The sequence below is a fragment of the Dromaius novaehollandiae genome, chromosome 19 (genome assembly GCF_036370855.1).
Source record: "Dromaius novaehollandiae isolate bDroNov1 chromosome 19, bDroNov1.hap1, whole genome shotgun sequence".
NCBI lineage: Eukaryota > Metazoa > Chordata > Aves > Casuariiformes > Dromaiidae > Dromaius > Dromaius novaehollandiae.
The window spans coordinates 1,348,771-1,374,857 of record NC_088116.1 but is presented as its reverse complement, the minus strand read 5'-3'; the positions used below and the strand labels follow the sequence as shown (position 1 = coordinate 1,374,857).

Below are 26,087 nucleotides of genomic sequence, written 5' to 3'. Positions count from 1 at the left end.
TTCCCGCTTTAAAAGTGGACATCTATTCCTGTTTGAATCTTGCTAGATTTTCTACGAAGTGCTTCAGATGCAACAAGTAGTTTCTCCAAAACCCAGTATCTAAAGAAATTGCTTGTCCCAACTCAATACAATCTGCTGTGATGAAAGGAGAGATGCAGAGTGAAAACGAAGAGCTTGCTCTCTACGTCTGTAGTCAGATCAGTGTCCCCACTTACCTCAGTGGAACAGGCACGTCAGTAACAGCTACCTAAAGTAGTAAAGGTGATAGCATCAAGCCTTAAGTACTCATTCCTGTAATTCCCGGACACAGTACCTGAATCAGGGGGAACTGATGCCAACAGGAATCAGTTCTGAATCAGGCCCCTCAGTCTGTGATGTCCCTGTAACTTCAAGGTACAGAAACCAGGACCTGGCAGGATCCGGCCCAGCAGCAGAGGTAACAGTTGTATCTCACATTCTGCTTGTGTGAAACCCCCGGCTGGTTTCCACAGGAACAAAAGCTATGGTTTCTATGGTAACTGTTTCATTCGGCTGGCTTTTACAGATGAAATCTTGCAGTGGTGGCAGCGTAGGGTGCTGCTTTCTTTAGCCTACTGCCATGGATGGGAAAATACAGGTCACTGCACGACAGTATTATTGTCAGCTACCAGAGTAACTGCTTTATCACTGCTATTTTCCATGTTCTAGGAAAGAAATAACACTCACACACAAGCATTCACATGCACTCAAGAGCGTTACACATGTCCAATTAAAATCACCCACGTGCAACTACATCCAAACAGTCTGTACTACAGCAGTTTTTCCATGGGTCTCCATGCAAGTCTTACCTCAGTACAGGATTACGGTCTCACCTCCCACAGACATAATGTAAAATTGTGACGAGCTTGATCCAAAGTTATGAGAAGTTAACATAAAGGCTCATCCGTTTTGGATCAGGCTGTAACACTGCATCACTGCTAAGGAACTCATAACTTGTGCTTTCAATAGACAATCCACTTTCAGTCTAAGAGATGCTGGACACAAGCAACTGAAAACATTTCTTACCTGACAATTACTTGGTCTTATATATGAAATAACACTTGCGTTCACCATTGTCAAAGGATGATAGCCACTGCTTATCGGCATTGTTAGGAGAGAAGTGAAAGAGAGACTTAACGCGGAAGACTGTCCCTGACCTCTCCAGGGCAAATGTGAGACTCGGGTATGTCTAACACATCACAGACTACCTGGCTAGAACTGGCATGTGAAGCCAAGCTGGAACTTCCCCAGACATGCTCAAGAAAGCTTCTCCGTTGAGGGAAGAGAGGAAGGGGAAGGAGCAAAATGAGGATTTTAGGCTACCACTATCTGTCAATCTCAGTCTCCTAAGTTCTCAAAGCTAATGCTTTACATGAGCACTGAAATAAACATCAAACTTGCAAGATGAAACAGGCCATCCTACTCTGCTCCTAGGTCTCATCACCAATACGCTACAGCAGGCTAGTCTGACCACAGAGCTATCCTGCAGATACTTTAGAGGAGGTTAAGCAGTCTGCAGCGTGGTATGAGCGGTCGGGTGTAGGTCTATCTACAGATCTCACAGTTGTGACGAGTCATGTGTTCGCAGCCTCATGACCTAGCTTTTCCATTTGTTTAACCCCCAGACAAGGAAGGCAGCCAAAGAGTTGTGTTATATTCTAGAATGTGACTTCACCCTCGCATGCGTGCAGCAAGCATGGTGTTTTCAGGAAATGACCAAATCATTTGCTGCAGAAGCTGCACTGCCTCTTCTGTAACTGTTCTGGCAAAGAATTTGTGATCACCACATTTTGGTGCATCCAGCACTATTCCCTGTAGTTTACAGAAGGGGAACTAAATAGCTAGATAGAAATACTTTACAGCATAGAAAATCTGTTTGGAGCAAAGAAATAATGGGGAAATGAGAACATAAACTGTTGTTATTAATTATCTGCACATTGTTAGCACATAGATCCCTGATAAAAAACACATTGAGCCATAATCCCTGGAACGAAAATATAGTTGAAACATGGTTATCTGCACGAGGCCAGCATCCAGCCTCTTGTGAGCACGGTTCTCTGAACAAAGTACACGTATTTACTAGGGTAGAAGGTAAGAAGAAACCAAACCAGGAAGACAAAGAATAAATTCAGAAAAGGACAAAAAAAAAGAAGGGACTGCAACACACAGCACAAACACAAAGCAGGGCAAGGCACAGCCACTCCCAGTGCCAATCACCAAAACCATGCTGGCTTTTACCAATTTAGCAGATATGTTTTATTCCTTGATATTGGTTATCCATGGTTAAGAGCAATCCAATCTTTAAAAACTATTACAGTATCATTTGCAATGAGAAGGTGTTAAGTTTGGTAGTGTGTCTGGTTGTTTTTTTTGTATTATTATCATAATCATTCAGGAAATAATGATGTTAATGGTGGGTGCCCAAAATACCCAAAGTACTGCATTGCTTGTGACTTGGAAAATTATCCAAAAGTAGTTTAATCTGTTTGATAAAGTAGTTTGATTGTTTGATATTTGTTTGATTTGTTTGATATTTGTTTGAATTGTTTGATAATGTAAACGTATCTGTGGTTTAACTCCAATAACTTTCCACATGTTAGAATAAATCACATTGCATTTCAAGTGGCCACTATTAATGGCAAAATTGCTGTACTTTGGACTTTCCCAAGCTTTTTGTGCATCTGCGTGATAATGCACAGACAACAATTTGGGAAGACATAATACATTTATGCTTTAGAGCTAAAGCCAAATGTGTCACTGTTAGAGATGAGGAGGAGATAAATGTGGAGACATATTATCATCCTATCTGCCTGCTGCAGTATTCTTTTGTTTTTCTTGGAGGCATCTCACAGTGGCTGCTCTGAGAGACAAAATACAGTTCTGGACGGACCCCGAGTATGGCACTCCCTTTGTTCTTATTTCTATAAATTTTGCTTAGTCAACAAGCAAGATGCATCAACGAGCTTCATATTAGAACATAAATATTCCCAAGGTTTTGAGTAGCTGCCACTGGGGGACATGTAGATGAGGTTTCAGTTGTAACAGGAACACGCTTCCCATAAACACAGTTTTGGCAGATGACGGCAGTTCTGACAACCATATGCTAGTGGAGAAACTTTCTTTGGCAGAACTACATTCCCCAACAGAAGAGGAGCAACAACACCCCATCCCCAACAGCACAAGTGGAGTGTGGGGCCTCCCACGCATCTCAAATGAACGCATCAAGGATGCAGAAATAAGGCGCAAAACCTCCGAGACTGACAGCCTTACAGTTTGTAAACTCCTGGAGGCAGGGCAGGCGGACTCACCGTCCTCTGCCTGGAGCGGGAGGTAAGGCTATCTGTGTGATCGGAGCAAGGGCGATACCTTGCATTGCTTATGTCCATAATCTACCACATGCAAAACTCAGGGAGGGGTCTCAGGAGACGAAGGTACTGTGTCTTCCTCTGCCTGCGACTCAGAGAAAGATGTAGATCCTCCCATGCCACCTCTGTTCCTCAGTTTCTCCACTGGTGCAATGAGGTCGGTGCTTGTCACTCGCATCACGATGGCTCCACCTATGGCCCACAAATCAGATGTGGGTCATGAGAGGATTTTGGTCAACCCAGCTCTTTCACCGCTGGGGCCTTGAAGGCAAAGGGAACAGATCTCAGGACAGCATGTAAAACCCAATTTTTGCACCTGTGCAAGGTCATACACTTCAATCACAATCTTTGTCTCCATGGAGGAAAAGGGCTTAAGGATTGCAAGTGTCTGTTAGCTCAGCTACCAAGTATTTCCTACAATGCCTGCACACGGCCAATACTTAGGAATTTCTGGAGTACGTCACGGAGGTGGTCCAAGAGCTGTCACTGGGACTGCAGCGCTGCAAAACCTGAAGCACCACTGCACAGTACAGCAGACCTCCTGCGGCTGAGAGACCGCTTACACGAGTAGGTAAAGCACCACAAAGTTCTCAAACAAAGTGGCAGAAAGGTGCCAACTACTGGTGATGATGAGTTCTGAATCGCAACAAATACTACGCTAAAAAGGCAGAGTATAACAAGGGTTTTAAATTAAAATTCAGTTTTATTTATGGTTCATTCCTTTTTGAAAGTTTCCCTAATTCTCAGCTGATCAGCATTCTGCAAACTCACCTAACCTGTATAAAATTAACATCATTGTTCATAGTGCGTGCACAGGAACAGAATTACGTAGAATGGTGCTAAAAGAAGTGGGTGCCTTTTTTGCTAAGTTTTACACAGGCCTTGAGCAGCCAGGTTCTAGCATTCCAACATGCAAGGCTGAGTGACTTAGGAACCTCTGAACTATCCCTTTTCAGACTGACCTATTGACACCCAACAGCATTTCTACTGCTAAATCACTTAGCTGTTTTTCAAAATCTATCAAAAACTGAACTTGACTGAGATGCAGACTGGCTAAGATATGTTATAAACATGCAAGTTCAAAGGTCATTCCTGTATGATTATACAAATTAAGATCTGGAATATTCTTCTTCTCCTTGGTGTAGCAATTTGCAGAGAAAAATACAATCTTGCAATGATCAACTCCAAAGCATCCTACAGACTAATCTCTTAACAGCAGCTGACAGCCAGACACCCCGACAGTGCCAGGTCACCTAGTTAAAGACAATGCCCCAGGATTAACAGGAGTGTGCCAGTTACCTAGAAACACACGGCTTGGACAAAACCAGATGAAGCATTTTGGATGGGTAAGTTTGTTTGGAGAATGGGATCATATTTCTTTTAAAGATACTTTCCACTCAAATATTTCAGGTCTTTTGTGAGGAGGAGCAAAATAAAAGCTGGCCTTTCTAATGCTGCAGAAAAATGCAAGCAAACAGTGCTCAGGTGTTAGCAACTGGCTCCCTAAAGCACAAGCACAGTGAAGACTCACACATCTGCCCAACAGATGGCACCCAACCTGCACCTACTTTGTGCAGAATGACAGCACAGGTCGCCTGCAACCTACCTTCCTCTTTCAACCAGAATCATAATTTCAAAGACTAATTGTCCCAAAATGCTGTTTTACATTGATCTGAGCAGCCTAGCTAGTCAGTATGACAGGATCAACAGTCTTTATTGATATCCTCATGATCAGACTGCAGCCCATGCTTTTTCTATGGGTGCTGTATTGGCTGCCTCTCAATTAACAGCATGTCACCAGTAAAGAAAACAGTAAGTCTACAACAAAAGGGACATTCTAAACTTAAACTTCATATGGTATGTTTAACTCCTTATGACATAAAAGACAATTAAGACAGCTAAAAGCAAAAGAAGTATGTAGGAAGTAGGAAGAAAAAAAAAAAGCTACTTTTCTGGTTTCCTTATATGATGCATTTGTCAGTGTTTTGTGTAGCAGTTTCACTGTTTCACGAAGGTCATCCAGTTTCCCCACAGCCTTTGTGGATCTTTCCCAATAGTAATGGGGGGGGAAGAAACCACAGCTGCACACAGGAACGCATTCTGATAAAGCCACAAGAATTGGTAGGGCAAGTCCCCAACGCAGACGGGATCAGAATCACTATTAACTTTTGGTAAGTAATAACTGAGACAAAGGGAGACATTTAAAATCTTACTTGTATTTCCACATACCTGAAGGTATCTTTTATCAGTATTTCTATCGCATCACAGTACTGTTGACGTGACAACAGGAGATTAAGCTGATACCAACTTCCTGCTGCTATATTATAAAAAGTTTCAAAATTCCTCTCATTTATTATTTTGCAGTTGACTCGTATGCCTAGCCAGGCTGTCACTGACATCTCTGACTACAACCCATTGTGTAACATGGGCTGAACTCTGCTGCACTTAAGCACACACTCACACCGATTGCTGCTTTCCTGTGACTATTTGTTAGTAATTGAACAGGCCAGTAACTACTTCACTGTAATTTTAAAGTGTATCAACGCACATATTTGCTCTCTGCTAGTCAGAAAAGGAGTCCAACCAGCCCTTGTAACTCTGTACCATGGGGCCCCTAACCTCTTCCCAATGAGGCTATGGGGGAAAAGCAAAAATACAAAATAAGCACAATGGTTATGTTGTTGCTGTTGATTTTGGTTGTTTTCCTAAAAAGGAATCTGAGGGTCACTGTCCTCTGCATCCAAACACTATGTGAAGGTCCACTTCTATCCCGAGTTGGAAGAAATTAGTACTGCCACGAGTAGTGATTATGGCAAAATTTTAAAGGTGGGTGACTTCTGTAATGTTAAGCATAAAATAAGGCCCATGTAATCAAGCTGTACTTATTACTGCTTTTGTCACGTCATTTGTGCTCTTTTCTCTCCCATGCCTGCTCTCTGATCTCACAGGAACCTGTATGAGCACTGGCACCTGAAACAGACTCCAACAAAACTCACTTTGAAACCCTGGGTTATGTTAAAATTAGAGGCTGGTTTGGTTTTTAGAGCCTTGAGTATTTCTTTAAACTGCTACTTAAATGACAGCAGTATGATAGAGGCAGATTTCCTAACAATTAAAAAATATGAAAAAGTAGTAATTCTGTTTTCCCTTTTCAAACTCAAGTGTATGAATCTCAAGTGAGACACTGTACGAAGCAGAACCATCCTGTTTGGCAAAGATTAAGAAACAGCTTCCATTCGCTCAGTGTCCAAACACGGGGCATTTAAAGACATCTACTGCATGGTATGTCTTGCAGCCACTCCTGCAAATGAAGTCAATCCACTGACTGCTGTCAGGGTGGAATCTCCCTTCAAGTAGATTATACAACAACTGGTAAGGGACGGCAGAGGATTTGATTTCAAATGTCCAGAGCTGCCTGAGGGCCCAAAGTGATTCTGGCTGATGTACCAGCTAGAGTACTAAACCCCCTGATTCAAGATGGGAAACCAAAGTTTCTTTTATTCAATGATTATGCAAGTTATCCAAAGGAAAAACAATCTGTCAGTGCAATCTAAAGGAGGAATTTACCCAGAGAAATGTTAGGCCTACACACTACGATGCCATCCTAGCTAAACGCAACAAGCCTCCTGCCATTTAATTCAGAAAACATGCTACCCATGACTGTCACTGAAACTTTAGTAACAGATCTCAGCAAATGATAAATGGATGCTTCTTAAAAGACAAGGAGATTTCTCAGAGGGCTTTAGCCCAGTCTTTTGGAAATCAATGCAAGGTCCCTTCAACAGGAAAATAGCTCCTTTTACAGGCAATATGATGGAGAGATCAAAAGTCTTAGTATTCAGAAATGCAAAATGCCAAGAATGCTCAGAGCTAGGGGACTGAATGTTCTCTTAGCATCTCTCAGCTCCTCAAGTTTAGGACCCCATTTCCCATATTGATGTAACCTGATGTAGTGCCTCTGAAGTTAAAGTCAATTCTTCAATGACTCCATCAAGAGTAGGAACTAGTTTCTGCATGTACTGTGCATTCACAACTCCCACAGACTCCAATGGGAGTTATACTGACTGCATAACCTAACTCTGTTTCACATTTTTAAGCAGGTTGCAACTTACTCTACTTCACTATCTCAGCACTGTTATTTCTCATTTCTTCCTGAAATATACAGATAGTACCATACCCTTGCTGCATGACCACAGCCTATTGCTGCTGGAAGCCTTTTTTGTTTGCAATGAAATCCAGGCTAATTAGACACGATAGAATCAGTGGATTGGGTCAGGTAACTAACATTAAGAAGCACCACTTGGCATGTGAGTGCTGTTCACATGAAAGAGGTACTGAAACTACTAATGGACCCAGGTTCTCGCTGGGTTCGTTACATAGAAGATAAATGTCTTCGCCTAGTAGCTGGCAGAGAATACAAAAAAAGAAAAAGTTACAACTGTACTTTTCAAGGTGGGGTACTTAAATCAGATTCGGCATCACAGTTTGGCTTAGGCATTTTGATCAGTAATCCAGCCACTATAGTGCTTGAATCTAAATGAGCACTATTGTTGATATTATAACAGCATCCTCCGACCTCAGCTGAGATGCGTGACTATTGAGAATATACTGCACAAATACAAGGAAAAATAGCAGCTGAGTTCATACTCCAAACAGAAGTGACAAAGGAGGAAACAGACACAGGGAAAGTCAAAGTAACCAATGTGCTAATGGTGAAAAACTGAACCAAAGTCTCTCTGCACCAAAGTCCAGTGACTGATGTTGACACATCATCTATTGCAGGATCGTGGTTTTTTGTTTATGAAAAGAGAAACAGTTTTGATAATGTAAGAATAGAGTCCATTCTCCTGCCTAGCAGAATTGCTTTTCACATTATGACTATTTCATATCCATGTCCAGTGGTTTGAATTTGCTGAACAACTATTTTCCTTTCCACCTGACAAAGATCTGAGACCTGTGAACTTCTGTCCTTGCTTCAGTCTAAAGCAGTTATTTTCCTTTGTCATATGTAACATTGATCTGGACAGTCAGAAGGTTAGCTGAGGTCAGAGTATTGCAATCTGAAGTTAGTTTAACCGAGGAAGTCTGCATTTGTAATTAGATGAAGAAACTCAGCACACTTCCCTCAAAATGAACAAAACGGTAGATTTACTTGAGAATCTGAAGAGATTTCCATTACCCTGAGTCCACTATACTACTTTTTTTTTTCTTTTCTTTTCTTTTTTTTTTTTTTTTGCATGAACTTTGTTCCTGTTAAAGGAACCAGACTGATAGTCATGGAAGCTGCAACTTGCTGCTTTCATTCAATCACAGGAAAGGCAATGCAAAAAGCTGGAGTGGAAGCTCAACCCTGTCAGTGCCTCTCAGACAGGGCTTGGAAGGGCTAATGCTCCAGTGGAGAGGATCTTCCCAGTTCTAGACTCATTTAATGCTTGACTTCCCTGAGAGCTGGTTATTCCCAAAAAGTAGTGTGTAGCTACTTTGATGCAGCACCTTGTTCCAAGAATCTGGATTGAGGGAAGATTTCCATCATGAAGATGGAGACTATTTTATTTTGGTAAAACACCTCTCTAGTCAGCTGGTCTACAATTCAAGTGACAGCAAGAGGCTTGCAACCTAGTCACACAAGCAGACACATGACTTTTAAATGGCTTTGTCATGCATTTATAAATTTCTCTAAGTACATATAACCAGAAGACCAAAAGACATTTTTTGCAACAAAAGTCCAACTGGGTGATTACTGGAAAGACCACAGACATGGACCAAAAGACAGATTTTCTGCTAGTATCCATAGGTGTGTATCAATATCCTTCAAATTAGCATGATGTAGGGTAGAATTTAAACCCTACTTTCTGAGGCAGAAAGAAATTCTAACCTTCCTGCCCCTTTCTGAGACAGTATATGACAAATTGGTCACATCATATAAAAGTTCATTTCATAACTATTTTCCATCTCTAATTCTAAGAGCAGCAAGTAGGCCTGGTGGATGACTTCCACGAATCTGCAAGCAAAGTCAACTTTCTGTACAGAGCAAATATTCCTCTAGTATGACTAAGGCCCAGTATCTTTTATCACACTACTTCTCCCCCCCCCCCCCCCCCATACTTTTGTGAGTATCTAAAGCAGCACACACAGTAGTTTGGATCACAGTGCCTTCCTACTTAGCAAACTTCAAAGGATTCTGCTCTCTGACTCTTGCAAGCTCTGGGAGATCAGCTTCGTCTAATATTTTGTAAGCAGGTTATTATTTAGTCAGCATTTGACTTTGGTTACAGTGGGGAAATTCTGGCAAACAAACAGGACTCGCAGTGTGATCTGAAATCTGTCAGGCTGGGACTCTGCGTACTGCTAGTGTGCTGTCCGATTTTGGCTGTCCTGGTGTCCTGATGTTACTTGGTAAGCTAATTGCATGGATGCTGTTTTAAACTAATATGCCCCAGAAAAATAACCCCTGAAAATGGAAGGTGTTCAGGCACCATTGTGACAGGCAAAGTTTGAGAACACAGAAGAGAAAACAGTCTTGCTTACGGGCTTCAATTAGCCTCCAACTAAGATGATTAGAACATTTCCTAGGGGGGGAAGGAATCCTTTAAAGTGAATTAAATCAAAACACCCAGCTGCATTAAAGTCCTGGCTACACACTGTATTCTCGGTCTTCCACTCATCCAGTACAAGTAAGGAACAGTGCAACTCCCACTTCTAATATTGCTCACTGTTGAAAAACAGGCTTGCTGTGCTAGCTCTCTGCAGACAGACCACCACTTCTACGGAGCAAATGCTGATCTGCCCCAGCTGAGGACTGGGCCACTGCTCTCTCAAAGTAGACAACAGCATTTTTTCCCACTACATGTTTCTCACATTTTTAGACATCTTGAACTTTCAGGAGGTCTCCAGTATTTTTACCCATGTTTTGCAGTCTGTAAGCAGAGAACAAAGAGGTTAGGTGGCTTGGCTTGCGTAACAAGTGTACTTTATTACAGGCGCTGCCACTTGGAGACTGGAGGCCTACTCTGCTGCTTTGACCAGTAGGAGACAATTCCTTCAACTGAAAGCCATGAAGTTAGTTCACAGCACAATTGCTTACACTGCCTAAAACTGAATCACTATTTAAAAGGATTATTAACTTCCAACTGTGTTCAGCCTAATTTCCTTTTGTGCAACAACATGTTTAATTGCAGAGATTCTAATTTACTGTTGCAGAGCACAATTCAAACTCTAAGGATAAATTAGAGTGACAGCTAAATGGAAGTTTGGAATTTAACTTTCTGACTTATCTGATTTGATGCAGATACAAATATTTAAAACCAGCCAAGGAAACATATAGCCTGTTTCTAAGAAGTTCCAGCTGGAATGAAGAAAAAAGGATTTCACAGGAAGAGAGAATACAACAATTAGTAAACTGTCATAATCCTTGAGGGCACAGATCATGAGCTAACTACAGCTTCAGGGCCAGCACACTGCACTCATTCTGTGAAAGAGTCATTTGGTTTGGGTATTTTCTTGCTTTGAAGAACTACTTTGCTATATTGTGAATAAAAATCTTGATTTTTAGCTCTCCTTTGTACAATTCCCATGTCCTCTTCACAAGGGAGAGGGGCAAACAACAAGCCTGTTAAGTGAAATATGCTGAATTTGGAACGCGATTTGTGGTACCCTGTAGCTGTAGGCAAAAAAAATAGCCCATGGAGATACAGGGCAAAGAGAGTCTTTCAAATGTTCCACATATGTGGGTGTGTTAACTCTGTATTCTTACTGCCAAGCAGGCAATGTTTCCTTTGTTTTTCTTTTAATCATGACCAACCCTGTGCTTCTGTCTGAAGGTTAGGCTGGGATCCATCTCATGTAGCCTTAGCTGCCAGCTGATGTCCCAGGCCAGTCTGGGGTCCCATCTAGGCTCCCTCTGTAACTGGTCGGGGCAGGCAAGGATCATCAGCAGGTGGTTCGTCTATGGGACGAACTCCCCATGCACATTACTTTTGTTGAAACAGGTTGAAGTTAAATTCAAAATTAAAAAAAATGAATCTTTTTTAAAGTCTGAAAATTGAAATAAGATTTTTAATAATCTGTTTTTCAGGCAAATAAACACAGCTGTCTGATTTTTAGCGCAACTGCATGTCATGATTCAGGCCTAGATCCGCAGCAAAGCAAATGCCAAGGAAAACATTCTGCTTTCTGGATACTCCCTGCTGTTTCTGAATTAAAATGATCAGCCGCAAGAGACGCTCTCACCCCTGTGCAAAAAGCGGACAAGAAAATCGCTGCGAGCAGCAGACGCTAACGTCAGCACGGAGGTTACACAAGCTGCACCGGCTCAGCAGTGCCCACCCAGCCGCGGGAGGCGAGGCGGCTCCCCGCCACCTCCTCCGGCGGGCACAGCCGGCACGGCGGGCGCTCCTGGGCGGGCAGTCCCGCTGACGCGGGGGGCTGGCACTAGCCATGTGCTCGCTGCACACGTGGACGCGGACGCTGGCGAGGGTGCTCCGGCTGGGAAGAGGAGGGAGCGGAGGGAGGGAAGGGCTGTGAGGTCACCATGACCTTCACCATCGCGAGCGTGCGCCTCGCTGAAGGCTGGGCTCTCCGCGCTCGCGTGCGTGGTATGATCTGACCCCACCTCCTTTGCCTTCGTAGGAGTGAGCCAAGCGCCGCAGCACTGACAGATGGGAGACTGCGCTCGCCTACACGCAGCAGTGCGGGCTGTCCCTGACCCGATTCTGCAGCCTTCCTGACGACTACAGAATCAAACCCGTAACAGGTGACGAGGCAACTCTGTGTCTACGCAAACGCCTAGCAATGGAGCTGGCACTGCACTGTCAGCCTACAACTTCAGTATTTTAGATTCAGTTTTCTGCTTTAACACGCATTCCCTATGCCATCTAGAGCAAGTAATTTACCTTCTCCCTATCAGTTACCTCTTTCTCCTGCTCTCTCTCCCCAGCTGCAAAACAGCAGAATTTACCTACCTCATTAGGACAACTCAGTGATCTGGACCTGCAAAACTGAGACTGTGCATCAGGTAGTGCGACTAACAGGCATGAAGGCAGAATGAGTGAAATGAGCGATCCCATGTTGTGGTGCGACTGCTTGCCTTCTAGGAACTGCGACCAGCCAACTCATCTGACACCTGCCATTAAACTGCAATCAGATGTCAACAGCTGCACTGTTTCGGTTTAGACACGAGTGTGTGATCTAGAAAGGAAACAACCTGTGCATCTAGTCCACATGCCTGACCCTCAGAAAGCAGGCTGCTGTGAAAAGCCACACACACACACACACACACACAGGGAAAAAGGTGGGAGATGGAGAGGACAAAGGTGAGGGCTCCTAGTGGGGCCATTAGCAGAAAGATTGCTTTATCTTAAGTTTCCTCATTAGTCTAGCATGTGGAATATGTAGCTCTAGTTCAGAGCATCTCAGCTCAGAGCTTGTTTGCTGATTGAGAGATTGGAAGATTGAGAGGACAGACAGGTAGACTGCAATAGTTTATAAACTCTTCCATACACATAAGTATCATCATGAGCCTGAGAAGGAGGAGACACCTCTTTAAGCAGAGTCCCTCAAAGGCATGCACAGTACTATCAGGCTGTTCCAGCAGATCTGTAGCCCTTAAAAAGTACCGCTGTGTTTGACCATAAAAACACAATGTTTAACTACTCAAGATTCATTCTCCTCTAATTGACCAGCTCCAAAGTGCTCTGATGTGCTTTTGGGAATGGTAAGGAGAGATGAAATTACATACCTACACAGCTAAAAATGCCTTTGTGGAAGGACTGAGAAGCCCTATCAGGCAACTTGGTTGGTTTGTTTTTAAGAACAGGGCATCACACATCCGAGACAAGTCACCTCACCTGTCTTTCTTAGTGCTTTCTCTAATAAGCCAAGAAATTTAATGGCGTGAAGAGGCAGTGCAGTAGGTAAACTGGAGCTACGTATATAGCAATCTATACTTCAACAGTCTCAGACAATATGATGTAAATATTGCAAAGTTAATAGCTAGAACTTCTGCATTTTCACTTCACAAACACACTGCAATTAAACCATGCTGAGATTCCTTTCAGTTCTAAACAGTGGGTACAGGGAACTACACAGGCACGCTTTTCTTCTTTAAGCCCCACTGCTACTACACAGCCACCTAGACACTTTCCTAAGGTGGCTGGATTTGTCAGTCAGGTCTACAGGGGTGATCGCAGCACAGTAAAAAAAGAATGGATCAATGTACAGAAAGACAATTTAGAGGTGATACTGAAACGGGTCCCGAGTGGTAGAAACTTAAGGGAAACAAAATGATTTTCTGGATCTGTGGATACCTTTCGGACCATCATAAAAGCAATTTATGCTTCCTAGAAGGACATGACAAGAGTTTAATTCCTAGCAATCTACAGAGATGATGGTACATGTGTCTGTAGGTAGCACAAAACTGCATTGCCTCTAAGCCTCAAAGTATTTCACAAAGGATCTAGAGAAGAGGCAGAGAAAGAACCAATCATCCCTACCAACATCCTCAAAGAGAATTTTAAGCTGCCTTCCGAAAGCACGGAATAAAAATTCTGCTAAAGAGCAGTCTGTTCAGAGGTAGATCTACACTTGCATCAATATTCATGGAGTGTCAGCTAGCTATGCTAGAAACATTTCTGTTCATGACATTGTGACTCTGGACTCATCTGCCAGATGCAAGAATGGGTGATCAGATCACTCCGTCTCCGTTAGTGCTAATGGAAGCTCATCTCTTTACTGACAGCAGCCTGCTTGAAATCAAATGAAAGGCTCCTATCTTTGCTAATGCCCATTAACTGCAATACAACCACATCTCTAGAAGCGACCTTTCTAAGGAAGACAGATATTTTTTTCCTGTTATTTGCCCATCCTCTAGTGGTTGGGTATCATTAAAATTTGCCTGGTTTCTATGCCCTGATCAAAGGCTCTGCAAGGGAAGTCACTAGTTAAGGCCACTGACAAGGGCTAAGCCAGTCTTATTCTGAAGGGTTATGAGTAATTACTGAATCTCCAAAGTAAAGTCAGTGAGAGTAGTGAATGTTCAGTACATTAGGAATAAAATGGTGTTGGAAAGATATTGAGAAAGATAAGAAGAGAGAAAACAAGAAACCACTTTCTTGTGGAAAAGCCCATTTGTGAACAGTTCTCAGCATGCTCTACTCCAGTCAAGATGTATGGTGTCTTTGGCTCTCTTCATTTGCAAGAGAAAGCTACAACTTTAGTAATCTTCCCTTTTCCTTTTTCTCGATTAAATTAATTTTAACTGCATTACAGGCTATTGATTTCACAATCAGAGGACATCTCCAAGAACAACTTTTGTGTTACCATTAACCAATTTTACAAATATTAAATATGGGAAATGTGCTGGTAAGAACAAATCAATGTATTAAGTCAGTTGGCAAAACTGCTGACAGTGCCAAATATGAGATAAATAACAGTAAGTAATAAGCGAATACTAACACTTGTATCACTCAGCCTGCAAACACCACAACTGAATTTTATTTTCACTTTCTCCCAGATTCATTCTTGGTACCCAATCCATTTGAAGCTTCAAGTTGCATCTCAAAATCCCTGTCTTTCCCTACCAAGTGCATAACCTGTGCTTACATCTCTGTCTCATCAAAAATTTCTGAGACATCCAAAACCCTCATGGAAGCCCATATTGATTAGCAAAGAGGAAAAAACCCCAAAACATACGGATTAAAATTCACCTTAGGCCTGAGAGGAGTATAATTTTATGCACACTGGATGTCCCTTTTTATGAACATTGGAATTACCTACTTCCTCAGGGTGAAAGCCTAAAGCCCATCACTACTGTTAGTATGACTGACTTATACTAGAAATTCCTAGATAACTATAAGGAGATTGCCTGAAGAAAGTATTCCTAAATATAAAATGCTCTGCAAATCTGGAGTTTATAAATGACTATACTTGTATAGGAAGGGGGAAAAATGGGAGTTTCTCCTTTCCCTTTTTCCTTTGCACTACAGGAAGTGGATAATTCACTTGGTTTAAGCAAAGTTAATACTGTTCTCTGATAAGTAAAATGTGTTTTGATAGACAAAATGTGTACAAATGATGGCCAACCGTAACAAGCAGTCACCGAACGCCATACATACCTGGATGTATCGCAAGGCACTCCTTAGAACGCTGAGGTTTGAGGTCTTCTTGTCGTCTACGTTGGGGATGTTGCGTTTTAATGTCTCAAAGCATTCTTTCAAATGAGCACGTCTAAAGAAAACACAGGCAGTTTGTCAACTTATGTGAGCATAAACCAGAAGTCAGTTTAACGGAGAGCGAAAACTTAATTTGGGCCTTAATCCAGCAAAGCACTTACACATGTGCACAGCAGCCATTGAGACTACCTACATGCTTAAAATTGAGCCATCTCAATCCAGTAAATGGAATAGGGGTGTATGGCTTGTAAGACCTGAATTCTAGTCCTAGTTTTGCTAGGAAATGTTGTGCAATCTTAAAATATCTCATCTCTCTGTGCTGCTGTTTTCACTTTCACCATGTTTCTGATATAGCTATTTATACTGTAAGAGTTTTGGATCAGGAACTGGTCTTTATTTTGCATTCACACTGTACCCTGGCCCCGGATCTTGGCTAACATATTACTTTAACTCAAATGAGAAATTACACCATTATGCACACGGTGATTTACTTTGCAGGATCAGGGCTTTGCAGTGTTATTGTAATGCAATTATGCAGCTAAGTAAAACATACTGGGAAGCAAGAGATGCAGAAGTGTGCTATAAGAAAGCAAAGCAGTATTGCAAGATTCATTAAAAGTCACTAAGAATTTTGTTCAAGTCATTTGTAAAAAAAACCAAACAAATATTTACAGACTATAGGCAAAAAAAGGAAGGGGAATTATAATTAAAAAAAAAAAAAAAAAAAAAAAACAACCCTGGCTTTCTACGCACCTGTTCTTCTCCAATTTATTATGTACTTCCCTGGTCCCAACTCTGTAACCCAAACAGAACAAAGATAAACTCAGTGTCAGGTTTAAAACTATTGCCATTCAACCTGTGCTTTCAGCAGTGTGTGTGTGTGTGTCTAGGATATAGAGGTTAATATTAAAGAGCAACACAGATGTTCAGATAGTACTGTTTTAATATTATTTGCATATATATTTCTAGCTATACTATATAAAGATAAAATCTACACTTTAAATGCAGTTTAGATGGGATAAGCATATATATAGTGGATTATGCATATACTGCACACAAAATACAAACAGGTAACAGTGTAACATTTGTAAATATACACAGACATGGCTATTATCAAAGAGAAGAAAATATACAATGTATGAATTGTATATATTTATACAACACTATATAGCCCAGATTCTGACCCATTTCTGATCTATGCCTACACTCCAGTAGGGTAAGATTTATACAATTGCAAGTTAAAGCATACGGGACTGGGCAGGCATACTTCAAACCTCCTTAGTTTTTCACCGTGCCAAAAATAACACAGCTGAACATAAATATGAAGTAAAGTAATAAAGGAATTTTCTAGTCACTGCTCAAGAAAGAACTAGGGTCAACTCCTGTTTTGTTTGGTTCTGTTCCCCCCACCCAACCTTCCCAAATCAGAGGAAGCTTTCTTTCAGGAAAAGCAAAACAAATACATGTTATCTCAGGTGTTCAGCTACTGTGGTGATAAAACACATTAGCAGACACACAGAGATTTCAAGCATCTTCCATACACTATGCAAAGTGATTATTTACCTTTGGTTGAAAATATGCTGACAGTGAGGTGAGCATTTCAGAAGGCAGGTTAATATTTAATAAATATTCAGTTATTTAAAATAAATATTTGACAGTCTTTTCCCATGAAACATTTACAAACCAAATAAAACATCTTTTCTATGCTTATGCCTAAAGAAGTAACTCCGGGAAGAGAAAGAGCATGCACCTTGGGGTATCTGATCCAAAATGCATCACAGGAAACCTTTACAACTTGCTCAGCATCAAACAGGCATTTTTCTGGTGTTCAGGAGCTCTAGAAATACTGCACAGCAAAATGCTCTAATTCTGTGCACCGACACAGCAACAGTACTGCACTTTGCACCGGGATAACAGCCCACCCTCCTGCCCCGTGAACAAAGCATGTTTTAATGGTACAGAGAAGTTTGCTAGCGTAACTGTAGCTATCCTAATGCCTTCTGCCAGGACAGCTGCTGCTTAGAGAGCAAAACTCTCCATGTCTTTCACTGAAATACCTGTGCTATCAGAAACCCTCTGCACACCAGTCCGAACCCATACAACAACTTCCGTGGCAGGCTCTGTTGATTTAAGCACAAATATGCTTATCGTTTCTGCAGCTGACTGTTTTATAGACAGGCCATAGACATCACAATCTTTCTAGGAGGAATTATACTGGCATTTTATAAAGGCCATTATCTTTACAAATTCTTGTTTCTCCTGCTTCTTTCTGTGCATTTTGGGATTGCTACATACCAAAAGACACTATGGACCCTTCTTTTGTCCTCTACATTTTACATCTCTTCTTGCTCCCAAGAGATGATGTTGGAACTGTTACGCTTTTTATGCGGACCATCCACAGGGAACAGGTCAAGACCAAAGAGAACAGGTCACTGCTCAGCACGGCCAGGCATTGTTTCTCCATAGACAGGCAGAATTCATCTCTCATTCATGCTCTTAACAACTGCATTATAACAATGCCTAGAGCAAATGAAGCAAGGACCAGAGAACCCAGGAAAAAGAAAGTGAATTGCTAAGTTTTGAACTTCTTATGCGTTCAAAATACTCAACTCCATCTGGGAGTGAACAAAAAGCAATGCCAGATTTTGACATGGCTAAAACATTTCTCCTGATTCCAACCCAGCTGCAGTGAGCAGGTGACTACACCAGAGAGGACTGCATTTTGTCCGATTCTTCTGTTCACACTCGTTTAGACTGTGTAGACCAGAGACTAAAGGACCTCAAGCTTCACAGAGTCTATTTCAACACAACAGCCCTGAGACGTACTGAGAATAGGATGAGCTTGCCTGTGCTACACTAAACAGCAAGAGGGAGGCACCCATTGCTATTTTGTCAAGCAGCATCTTCTTTGAATGCCTGACCAGACCCCCCACCCCAAAATCAAGAGTACATTTGCTTTGTTGCACTGAACAGGCAAGACACGCAAAGCAACTTTCCACTCAGCCCTGGAGAGGCCTCAGCTGGATTAGCATACCCACTTTTGGGCACTGAATTTCAGAGAGACATCTATCAACTGTAGGCTGCAAGGAGAATAGTCAAAGATCTAGATAACATTATCTAGGAGGAAAGACTGAATCCAGGTTATTTATCCTGCAGAAGGGAAGACCAAGGGGAGCAAGAGAAACAGGTAAAAGGTTGCTGCAAACAGGAAGGAAGTGATTTGTTCTCCCCATCCATGAGAAACAGGACAAGAATACCAGGCTATGTATTAGGATACCGTGATCTGGAACCAATTGCCTAAGGAGAACATGGGAGTCTGCACCAGCTGAAGTCATTAAGAACATGTTAGACAAAGACTCACCAGGAGCAACATCAGGGTCACAAGTCATATGTGAAGGTAGGGAAAGTTTAAACAATCTTAAGTCCCTTCCAGCTCCAGGATTCTTGAACAAGTAGGAAGCCTGTTTTGCTCACCTCAGGATTAAATTTAGCACTTAAAACACTAAAAAATTAAGATAATAACTCAGATGATCTGTCCTGGGAAACAAAACCTTCTAGAATATTACCACAGCCCAGCTTTCAAGAAGGTTCCTGCAAGCAGGATTGCTCTATGATTTCCCTGACCACTTTGGGCAGAGATCTTTTGCCTGAACATAGTATCAGACACCATCTGAGATCAGACAGGCAGTGCTGGGATTTGCTCTCAATATAGTTCTGGCTTGGAAAAAATCCTTGTACACTCCAGTCAGGGGAAAATAAAATAAAATAAAAAGCTAAAAAGACCTGCTTTCATAAAAAGACATCCAAATATCCATGGATCTTATTTCTGATCTGATAACTCTTTACGAATGGAAGAGATGCTCAGGTTTGCTACAGAATTCAGAGATTGCTTTTGTCTGTTCTCTCTCAGAACCCTCCAAAAGTCCTTATCTCTAAAACACAATGTGCACTCACCCTCCAGGTCTCTTCTTCTGCTCATTTGGTTTGGCATCTTCTGCTGGAGCCAGCTTTAGAGCACTGAGCTGTGGGGGTGGTCCTGGATGCTGCTGCAGGGGTTGATGTGACTGAGGGTGGGGCTGTATTGGCTGCTGAACAACATGGTGCTGAGAGATGGCCAGGACTGGAGCTGCATAATGCTGGAGCTGCTTTGGGCTACCTGACGGGGGTGTAGCAGCTTTCACATCTGGAAGAAGTGGGCCAGATGGTCTCTGGATGACAGGTGCAACTGACGACGCCTCCTTGGTGACACCGGGAGTGCTTACGAGAGGCTGGTGGCGTTGTACGAGCGGAGGGGACAAGGTGGTCTGCGCTGCTTGCTGAGGGGGGCTGGTAACAACAGGAATGGGAATGACAGATATGGGAGCTGCTAGGGGTGGAGGTGGAGGAGGTGGAGGGGCTGGTGCAGGGGGAGAGATGGGCACTGCCAGCATTTCATTCCTTGGCTCTTCCACGTGAATGGCATTGTTAACCCTTTGTACGCTGGCCTTCTTCTGGTCCTGTTCTCTTTCTAGGCGGAGCTTTTCGTGTTTTTCATTCTCTTCTGAAAGAGAAACAAGAACACAAACAGTGATTAACAGTACTTATATGATGTCTGCCATCCACAGGCCTCTCTACAAAACTGGTAAGCGTAACTACTCCCACTTCTGCTGAGAGGAATGTTGAGGCTTTGGGGAATAAACTGACATGGCCCAGGGCATGCAGAGAGTCAGCGGCAGAATCAGCCACAGATCCGGTGTCCCTTGAGATTAGTCCCATGTTTCAGCCACGCTGAGTCTTCCATTCATTTCCCTTTTATTTAAGCACAGATTATTTAAACATAAAATACGTGCTGCCCTCAGCTTTAGCCCTTGAGACCAACGAGTTGAGGTGACTGCTTGCTCCTCTGTTGTTTAAATGTTAAGATTACAGAATCTCTGCAAAACATGTCTAGAGACTACCGGATCACAGCAGCAAATGAGAAGGAATACATCGCAAGATCAGCCGTCTTTTCTCCCTATCTGAGCACTGTGTTGAGGAGAGGGACGGCTTGCTCGAGACAGTTTTCACTCCCAAGGTCCAAACCCGCGAACTGTAGGGTCCTGACTTTCTGCCAAGAAAAGAATTACTGAGGCAAACAAGATTAATGGACCTTCCAGAGCTGCACTATGACCCAATCAGGAGCCTATACCTGTTTCTTGGGAGGTCAGTTAAACTGCTTTCACAAGAAGGGTAGCTAGTTATGCAATAATATGTACCGGGTGGAACAGGAAATGCTATTTGGCCTTGCAACTATTATCTTACATGCTGAATTAAAGACAGGCCCAAAGCAAAACCTCAGATCCATCCCCCTTTGAATTCTGGAACCCAAACAGAAATTTGTAGTCCTGGTATTAATAAAACTGAAGTCAATTTATTTCATTTCCCTCTTTCTTTATCCTCACGCAAAGCTTCTTTCCAACAGTCCATAAACTTAAAATATAAGGAGGAAGATGGAGAAAAAGGAAAGTGAAGTCAATGGAAGTGCTTGTTCAGTCCACAGTTGCCCTTACAGGAAACTAAGAAAGTCCTTAGTGATGGACTGTAACACCCAAAAAAGCTTTTCATCTCTAGAAAACCCCTCCAGAGCTCTCCCTGCTTCTGTCTTTATAAAAAGAAATTGCTACACTCTAATGAAGAAAGAAGAAATCAATCCACAACAAATGTTGATGCGCATACATTCCTGTATGTTTTCAGAACACTAAACAAAGTAGATGAAATCTGTGTGTCCTGACTAGCAAAATAAACCTCATTAAATATGTTCCAGGTCTCTGGCTTTAATTGTGTGAAAGCGGCACAAATGAAGTTTATTTATACAAGTTCTATGGCGCCAGTGGCCCTGGCATCTAAACATCTCGCAGCCTTAATCAAATATCTCCAAAACAAACTCGCTGGCCATGAAGCTGACTGGATGCTGTTAGCTTAACAGCTTCCCAAGAGTTGCAACAAAACCACAATGAAGCTGAAAATCAATTACACTGTTAGTATCAGAAGAGTGGAGATTTTAAACAATGGCTATATCTACTTAAGCAAGTTTGGTGACTTCTCCTTCAGAAAGGAGCACCAATGTCTGCATCAGAAAAAAGAAAAACAATCCAGGGTAGGGCTCGAGACTAGGACTCGGAAGATCTGTTCTTGGCAGTCTCATCAATTTATCACCTAGGACAGTTCTCTGCTCCACCCCTTTTCTCTACTTGGTCTAGTTTCTCTTTAGGCCTAGCTAGACTTCCTCTCCGTATAGCTTGGCAGAACAACACCCCAATCTTAACTGTGATCTCCATTTCGATGCCATAACAATAAAGTAACATGGCACTGATGTAAATCCAGGGGAACCCCACTGGACTGATGTCTAAGTGTTTTTTCAGTCCTCCTCCACCCCATACTACACTCTAAAGTATATGTCAGCTCTTTAAAAGCAGTGCAACCCTTCTGCACCTGCCACAGACCTGGGTACTTCTCTAGAGCCTCTCTTCACAATGCACTTATCAGCACGGTCCATAGAAGTACTATACTTAGCCAAAAAGCAAAAGCCACGGGGACTTGCATCTACCTGGGTCTTTCCCCTGGGTAGTGTTGAAAGAGATGCTCAACCCTCAATTATCTTAATTGAGAAACTATATTAAACAGAACGAAGGGAAAAGCCTCCCCCCTCTTCACCACCAGTAAGACATTCTCACAGCATATGAAGCTAGCCAATCCTTACATATATACTAATCCAGATGGGTCCCTCCACTGCACTGGTATTTTCTCTGACACAAAGTTTTCAATTTTAAAGTGTGTAGTGCAGAACCAACAGAGAGCAATAAAAAGAAGAAAACTTTTCTTCCAGATTCTGAAACACCTTTGTTACATTTGACCACACAGAGTCACTGTCTGACGTACACGGACTAGACCATTTCTTGAAATTCCCTTCAGCCCTCAATTTCTACAACATCCATCCTGTTTCCTCCAACCCACAGGAATGCACTTAGGCCCAACTCTGCTTTGTTAGCCTGGAACAAATCTGTCTGGAGTCATTCCAGGCTTGCAGCAGAACAGCTGAGAACACTGTGCATGGAGGAGACCACAGACAGCTCAGAATGAAGAGCAAACGTAGCAGGCATTGTAAGAAGCATGCAGAGCGAGTTTCAGCGGAGGGCAGCTTGGTACAGTGTCTGCCAGCAGAGAGGAAGGAGGGAAGCTTCCAATTACACTTGCTCCCTGCAGACCCTAAAAATCCTAGTTCAGTTCTCAGGTGCAGTATCAACCCAAACCACACAACCTACGAGAAGCCCCCAGAAATGGGGTCAAGCACTCAACTGACAGGCTAAATAACTGTCCAGCACCTGAAAGAGTAGAAAGCAACACTTGGATCAAGCTCTAAAACCAGGGCTGCAATCTCCGGCCCTGCAGCATTTGGGAAGGCAGCAGGAGAAACTCAGTGATTTGGACAAATTTCACATGCAAGCTAGACTTTTCCCAAGGTCATGTGACAATCAAATCCCAAGTTTTAATTCGACTTTTTGTAGCAGCATGTAGGAGGGTAAGTGAACCTGCCATGACTGACTCCAAAAATGTGATGTTGTTTAAATAGAAATTCAGAGTTTTAGTTTAACCTTTCTTTACCCTGAAATATTTTAAGAAAATGTAATTATCAACATTACTTTAAAGGAATGAGTAACAGGGAGGGAGGAGAGGGAGGAAACCCCAGCAGGAATCCCCTGAAGTAAACTACATAAGTCTTAGCTACCAGTGATTACAGACTGATCCAGTTAAATCGAACAACATTAATAACTAATAAATAAAAGCCCTTTGTCTGCAACTCTTTTGCTCCACTTTGCTGCTTGGTTTGCAACCAGAGCCAACAGGATGGCCCTGGCATAGGACCCATGAGGAAATCTGATCCCAGTGACCTGCTGACTAACCGTGTTTTCTACGTGCATGTTTGATCACGCACTCCAGCACCAGAGCTGCGTGGGTAGCTGGACTCCAGGAGACGGAAGGAGTGTCCCTTACACCAAACTGCTGTTAGCATTTCCTGGACATGTACTGGATAAAGGACTGCAGAAGATCTTCCAACTAGATGTAAAAGAAGTACAGTGCTGGGCAAAAGAGTAGGAAGGCAGCAGCAAAGAAGTAAAGTCTATTGATGGAAACTCCTGGCACTACTCTAGGTCTGATCAGGACATCCAAATTTGTCCATGCTGTAATCTGCAAACTGGAACAATGAATTCACTTCTTCATTGGCTTCTGGTAGTAGTGTCAGGACAAGCAGGGTATAGGATCTAAAACTGAGGCCTGTAGCTGCTGTGAGCACGGGGACCCCAAACTGAAGGCAATGCTTTCCAATGTACTGATCAGGATTATCAGTGAAATTCCTACAAGTAATTTTCATTCATCAGGGAAGCTGAGAGAACAGGAAAGTAAGGTTACAAACATGCATTACTGATCAAAAATATTTATGCAAATGTCTCTGCAAAGCAGGTGCAGCCCTCAGGCTGCTGACAAGCTGCCAACAAGGCCTTTGGTGTTGCAAATCTTGGGCTCCCTTGAGCTAAAGGGTTCATTTCAAGGATTTTTTTTAGCCAAAAATCTAACATCAGTAAGCCACTGTCTTCTGTGTCTGACTTGTTTATAGGCGGAAAGGAACCAAACTGTCAATCCATCCCTCCACTAAATGGATTAAATAGTCCCTAAACCATCTCTTAATAACACACATACACCTCTGAGATACAAAAAGTTCCAGTGGTTCCACCAAGCTATGGAGATCTCCCTGCCTTCTTCTCATTTTATACTTACAGCTTGCAGACAAACTAAGGAAACACTTCCTTTCACAGATGCAGATTAAAAAAATGAATAGTAATTAGACTGTCATATGTTCAGACACACATATCACTCATTCTTTCATTAACAATGCAATCAATATATGATCCCCTACAAGTCCAATATGTAAAAGGCATGTGATGCTCGGGGCATTTTCAGAAGAGTGATCTTGGGCTCAGACGGATAGCTGAACTGGCAGCTGCACACCAAAATTTATATAATTTCCATTTATTCTTGACGTTCTCAAAGAACCTGAGGACTGAACGAATCAAGGAAGCTAAACAATCCTATGAATCCTCAGGTGGTCTGAATCACAACTGAGGCACACTGGAATGAGGAATCTTACCTTGCCCACACTACACATGACCTGTGAAAAGATTCAGACCTTGAGAGCTGAGGATTTTAACTTCATGGCCAAAGCACTGAGGCTGTACATAATAAAGGAGGATGACAGTAATACCAGCAGCAACAGGAAGAAACAACCCATCTTGCCATGAGAAGAAACAGGGTTGTCGCAGAAACAGGGTCAACGTTCTCTGGACCAGCGGATTGGTGCTATTTTAGGGCCCTACTGGTTCAGGAATACGCAGGGCCAGGGACTGTTAACTTTGTTATCTAATAATCTGCTGGGTTTAAATTTAACTCCTCCCTTCTGACCGCCCTGGAAGCTCCACCAAGCTGTAATTACGAGTGCTGTCAGTAAACCAGAGCAGTTGTGCAGGCAGAATTGCACGTGCCTCTTGGGACCGCTAGTCTAGAAGGGCAACAGCCAGAATAAGTCAGTGGGCTTCTGTTCTCACTCATTCTATAGGAACATTATATGAGCAGCCCTTTAATAATTTTAATGCTGTCTTTAATGCTCCTATTTTGTATAAGGGACTTTGTATAAGTATTTCGAATTTATCAACAGTGTGTGCCTTTGCAAAAATCAAGCACCTTACCTCTATGCACGCTTAAAGTTCCCTCCTAATTACAGAGAAATACCATTATTTAACTCTATAAACAGTTACGCATTTGTAGATCTGTGGCATAAGAATAACGAACCGTGAACCATTTAATGCTTCTGGCAGTTTATAATGCACACTATGAACCATTACATACCAGGAAAATGGTATGCTGGATTTCACTTATACTGGTTCTACAGTGTCACTCAAAGGAGTCACTCCTGATTTACACCAGGAAAGTGGTGTAAAAGGAAGAAAAAAATAGTCCCCAGATCTTTAGCATTCTCCTTTATCTCAACAGGGAGTCACCAAGAAGATGAAACAATTCATACCAGTAACAGTGTGGATTACCTCTATTAAAACTAGAGAAGCCTAAGTGCCCTTTGTGCCTTTCGGAATCTCTATTACTCATAGCAGATGCTCTGCACTTCTATTCATGAATAAATTCACCTCCCAAAGTTCTTCGGAAAAGTTAATGACAAACTGAAAAACAGGTAAAGCTGTTGTTTGAGACCCCCCCATTCCCTTCCATACAGTTAAGTTGTCGGTAGAAGCAAGGAGGAACAGACAAAATAAATCCCGTTGAGGAGTGTTCAGACTGGATCTCAGCTCAGCTTTCATACAGTAGCTGTACTGGCATATTTTTATCATTCCGTGTTTTAGTTCAGAGCAAACACAAGCCTCCTGTATTACAGCAGACACCACCTCTCCTGGCGTGCCATGTGGACTGAAGGAGCAACCAGAGGTATGGGGGAAAATGCTGCAGGGACGAATTT

General features: G+C 42.4%; 1 protein-coding gene across 10 annotated transcripts in view; it reads right to left on the bottom strand.

The window, feature by feature from the left end:
* Positions 1–26,087, bottom strand: part of MNT (MAX network transcriptional repressor) — a 110,096-nt gene that overhangs the window by 13,096 nt on the left and 70,913 nt on the right. For all 10 annotated transcript variants that reach the window (XM_064523050.1, XM_064523047.1, XM_064523045.1 and 7 more), the window contains 3 exons: positions 19,505–20,090; positions 16,304–16,345; positions 15,494–15,605 (listed from right to left, as the gene is read on the bottom strand). In XM_064523050.1, the coding sequence (XP_064379120.1) occupies positions 15,494–15,605; positions 16,304–16,345; positions 19,505–19,980 (630 nt within the window). In that variant the 5' untranslated portion in view covers positions 19,981–20,090. The remainder of the gene's footprint in view (positions 1–15,493; positions 15,606–16,303; positions 16,346–19,504; positions 20,091–26,087) is intronic.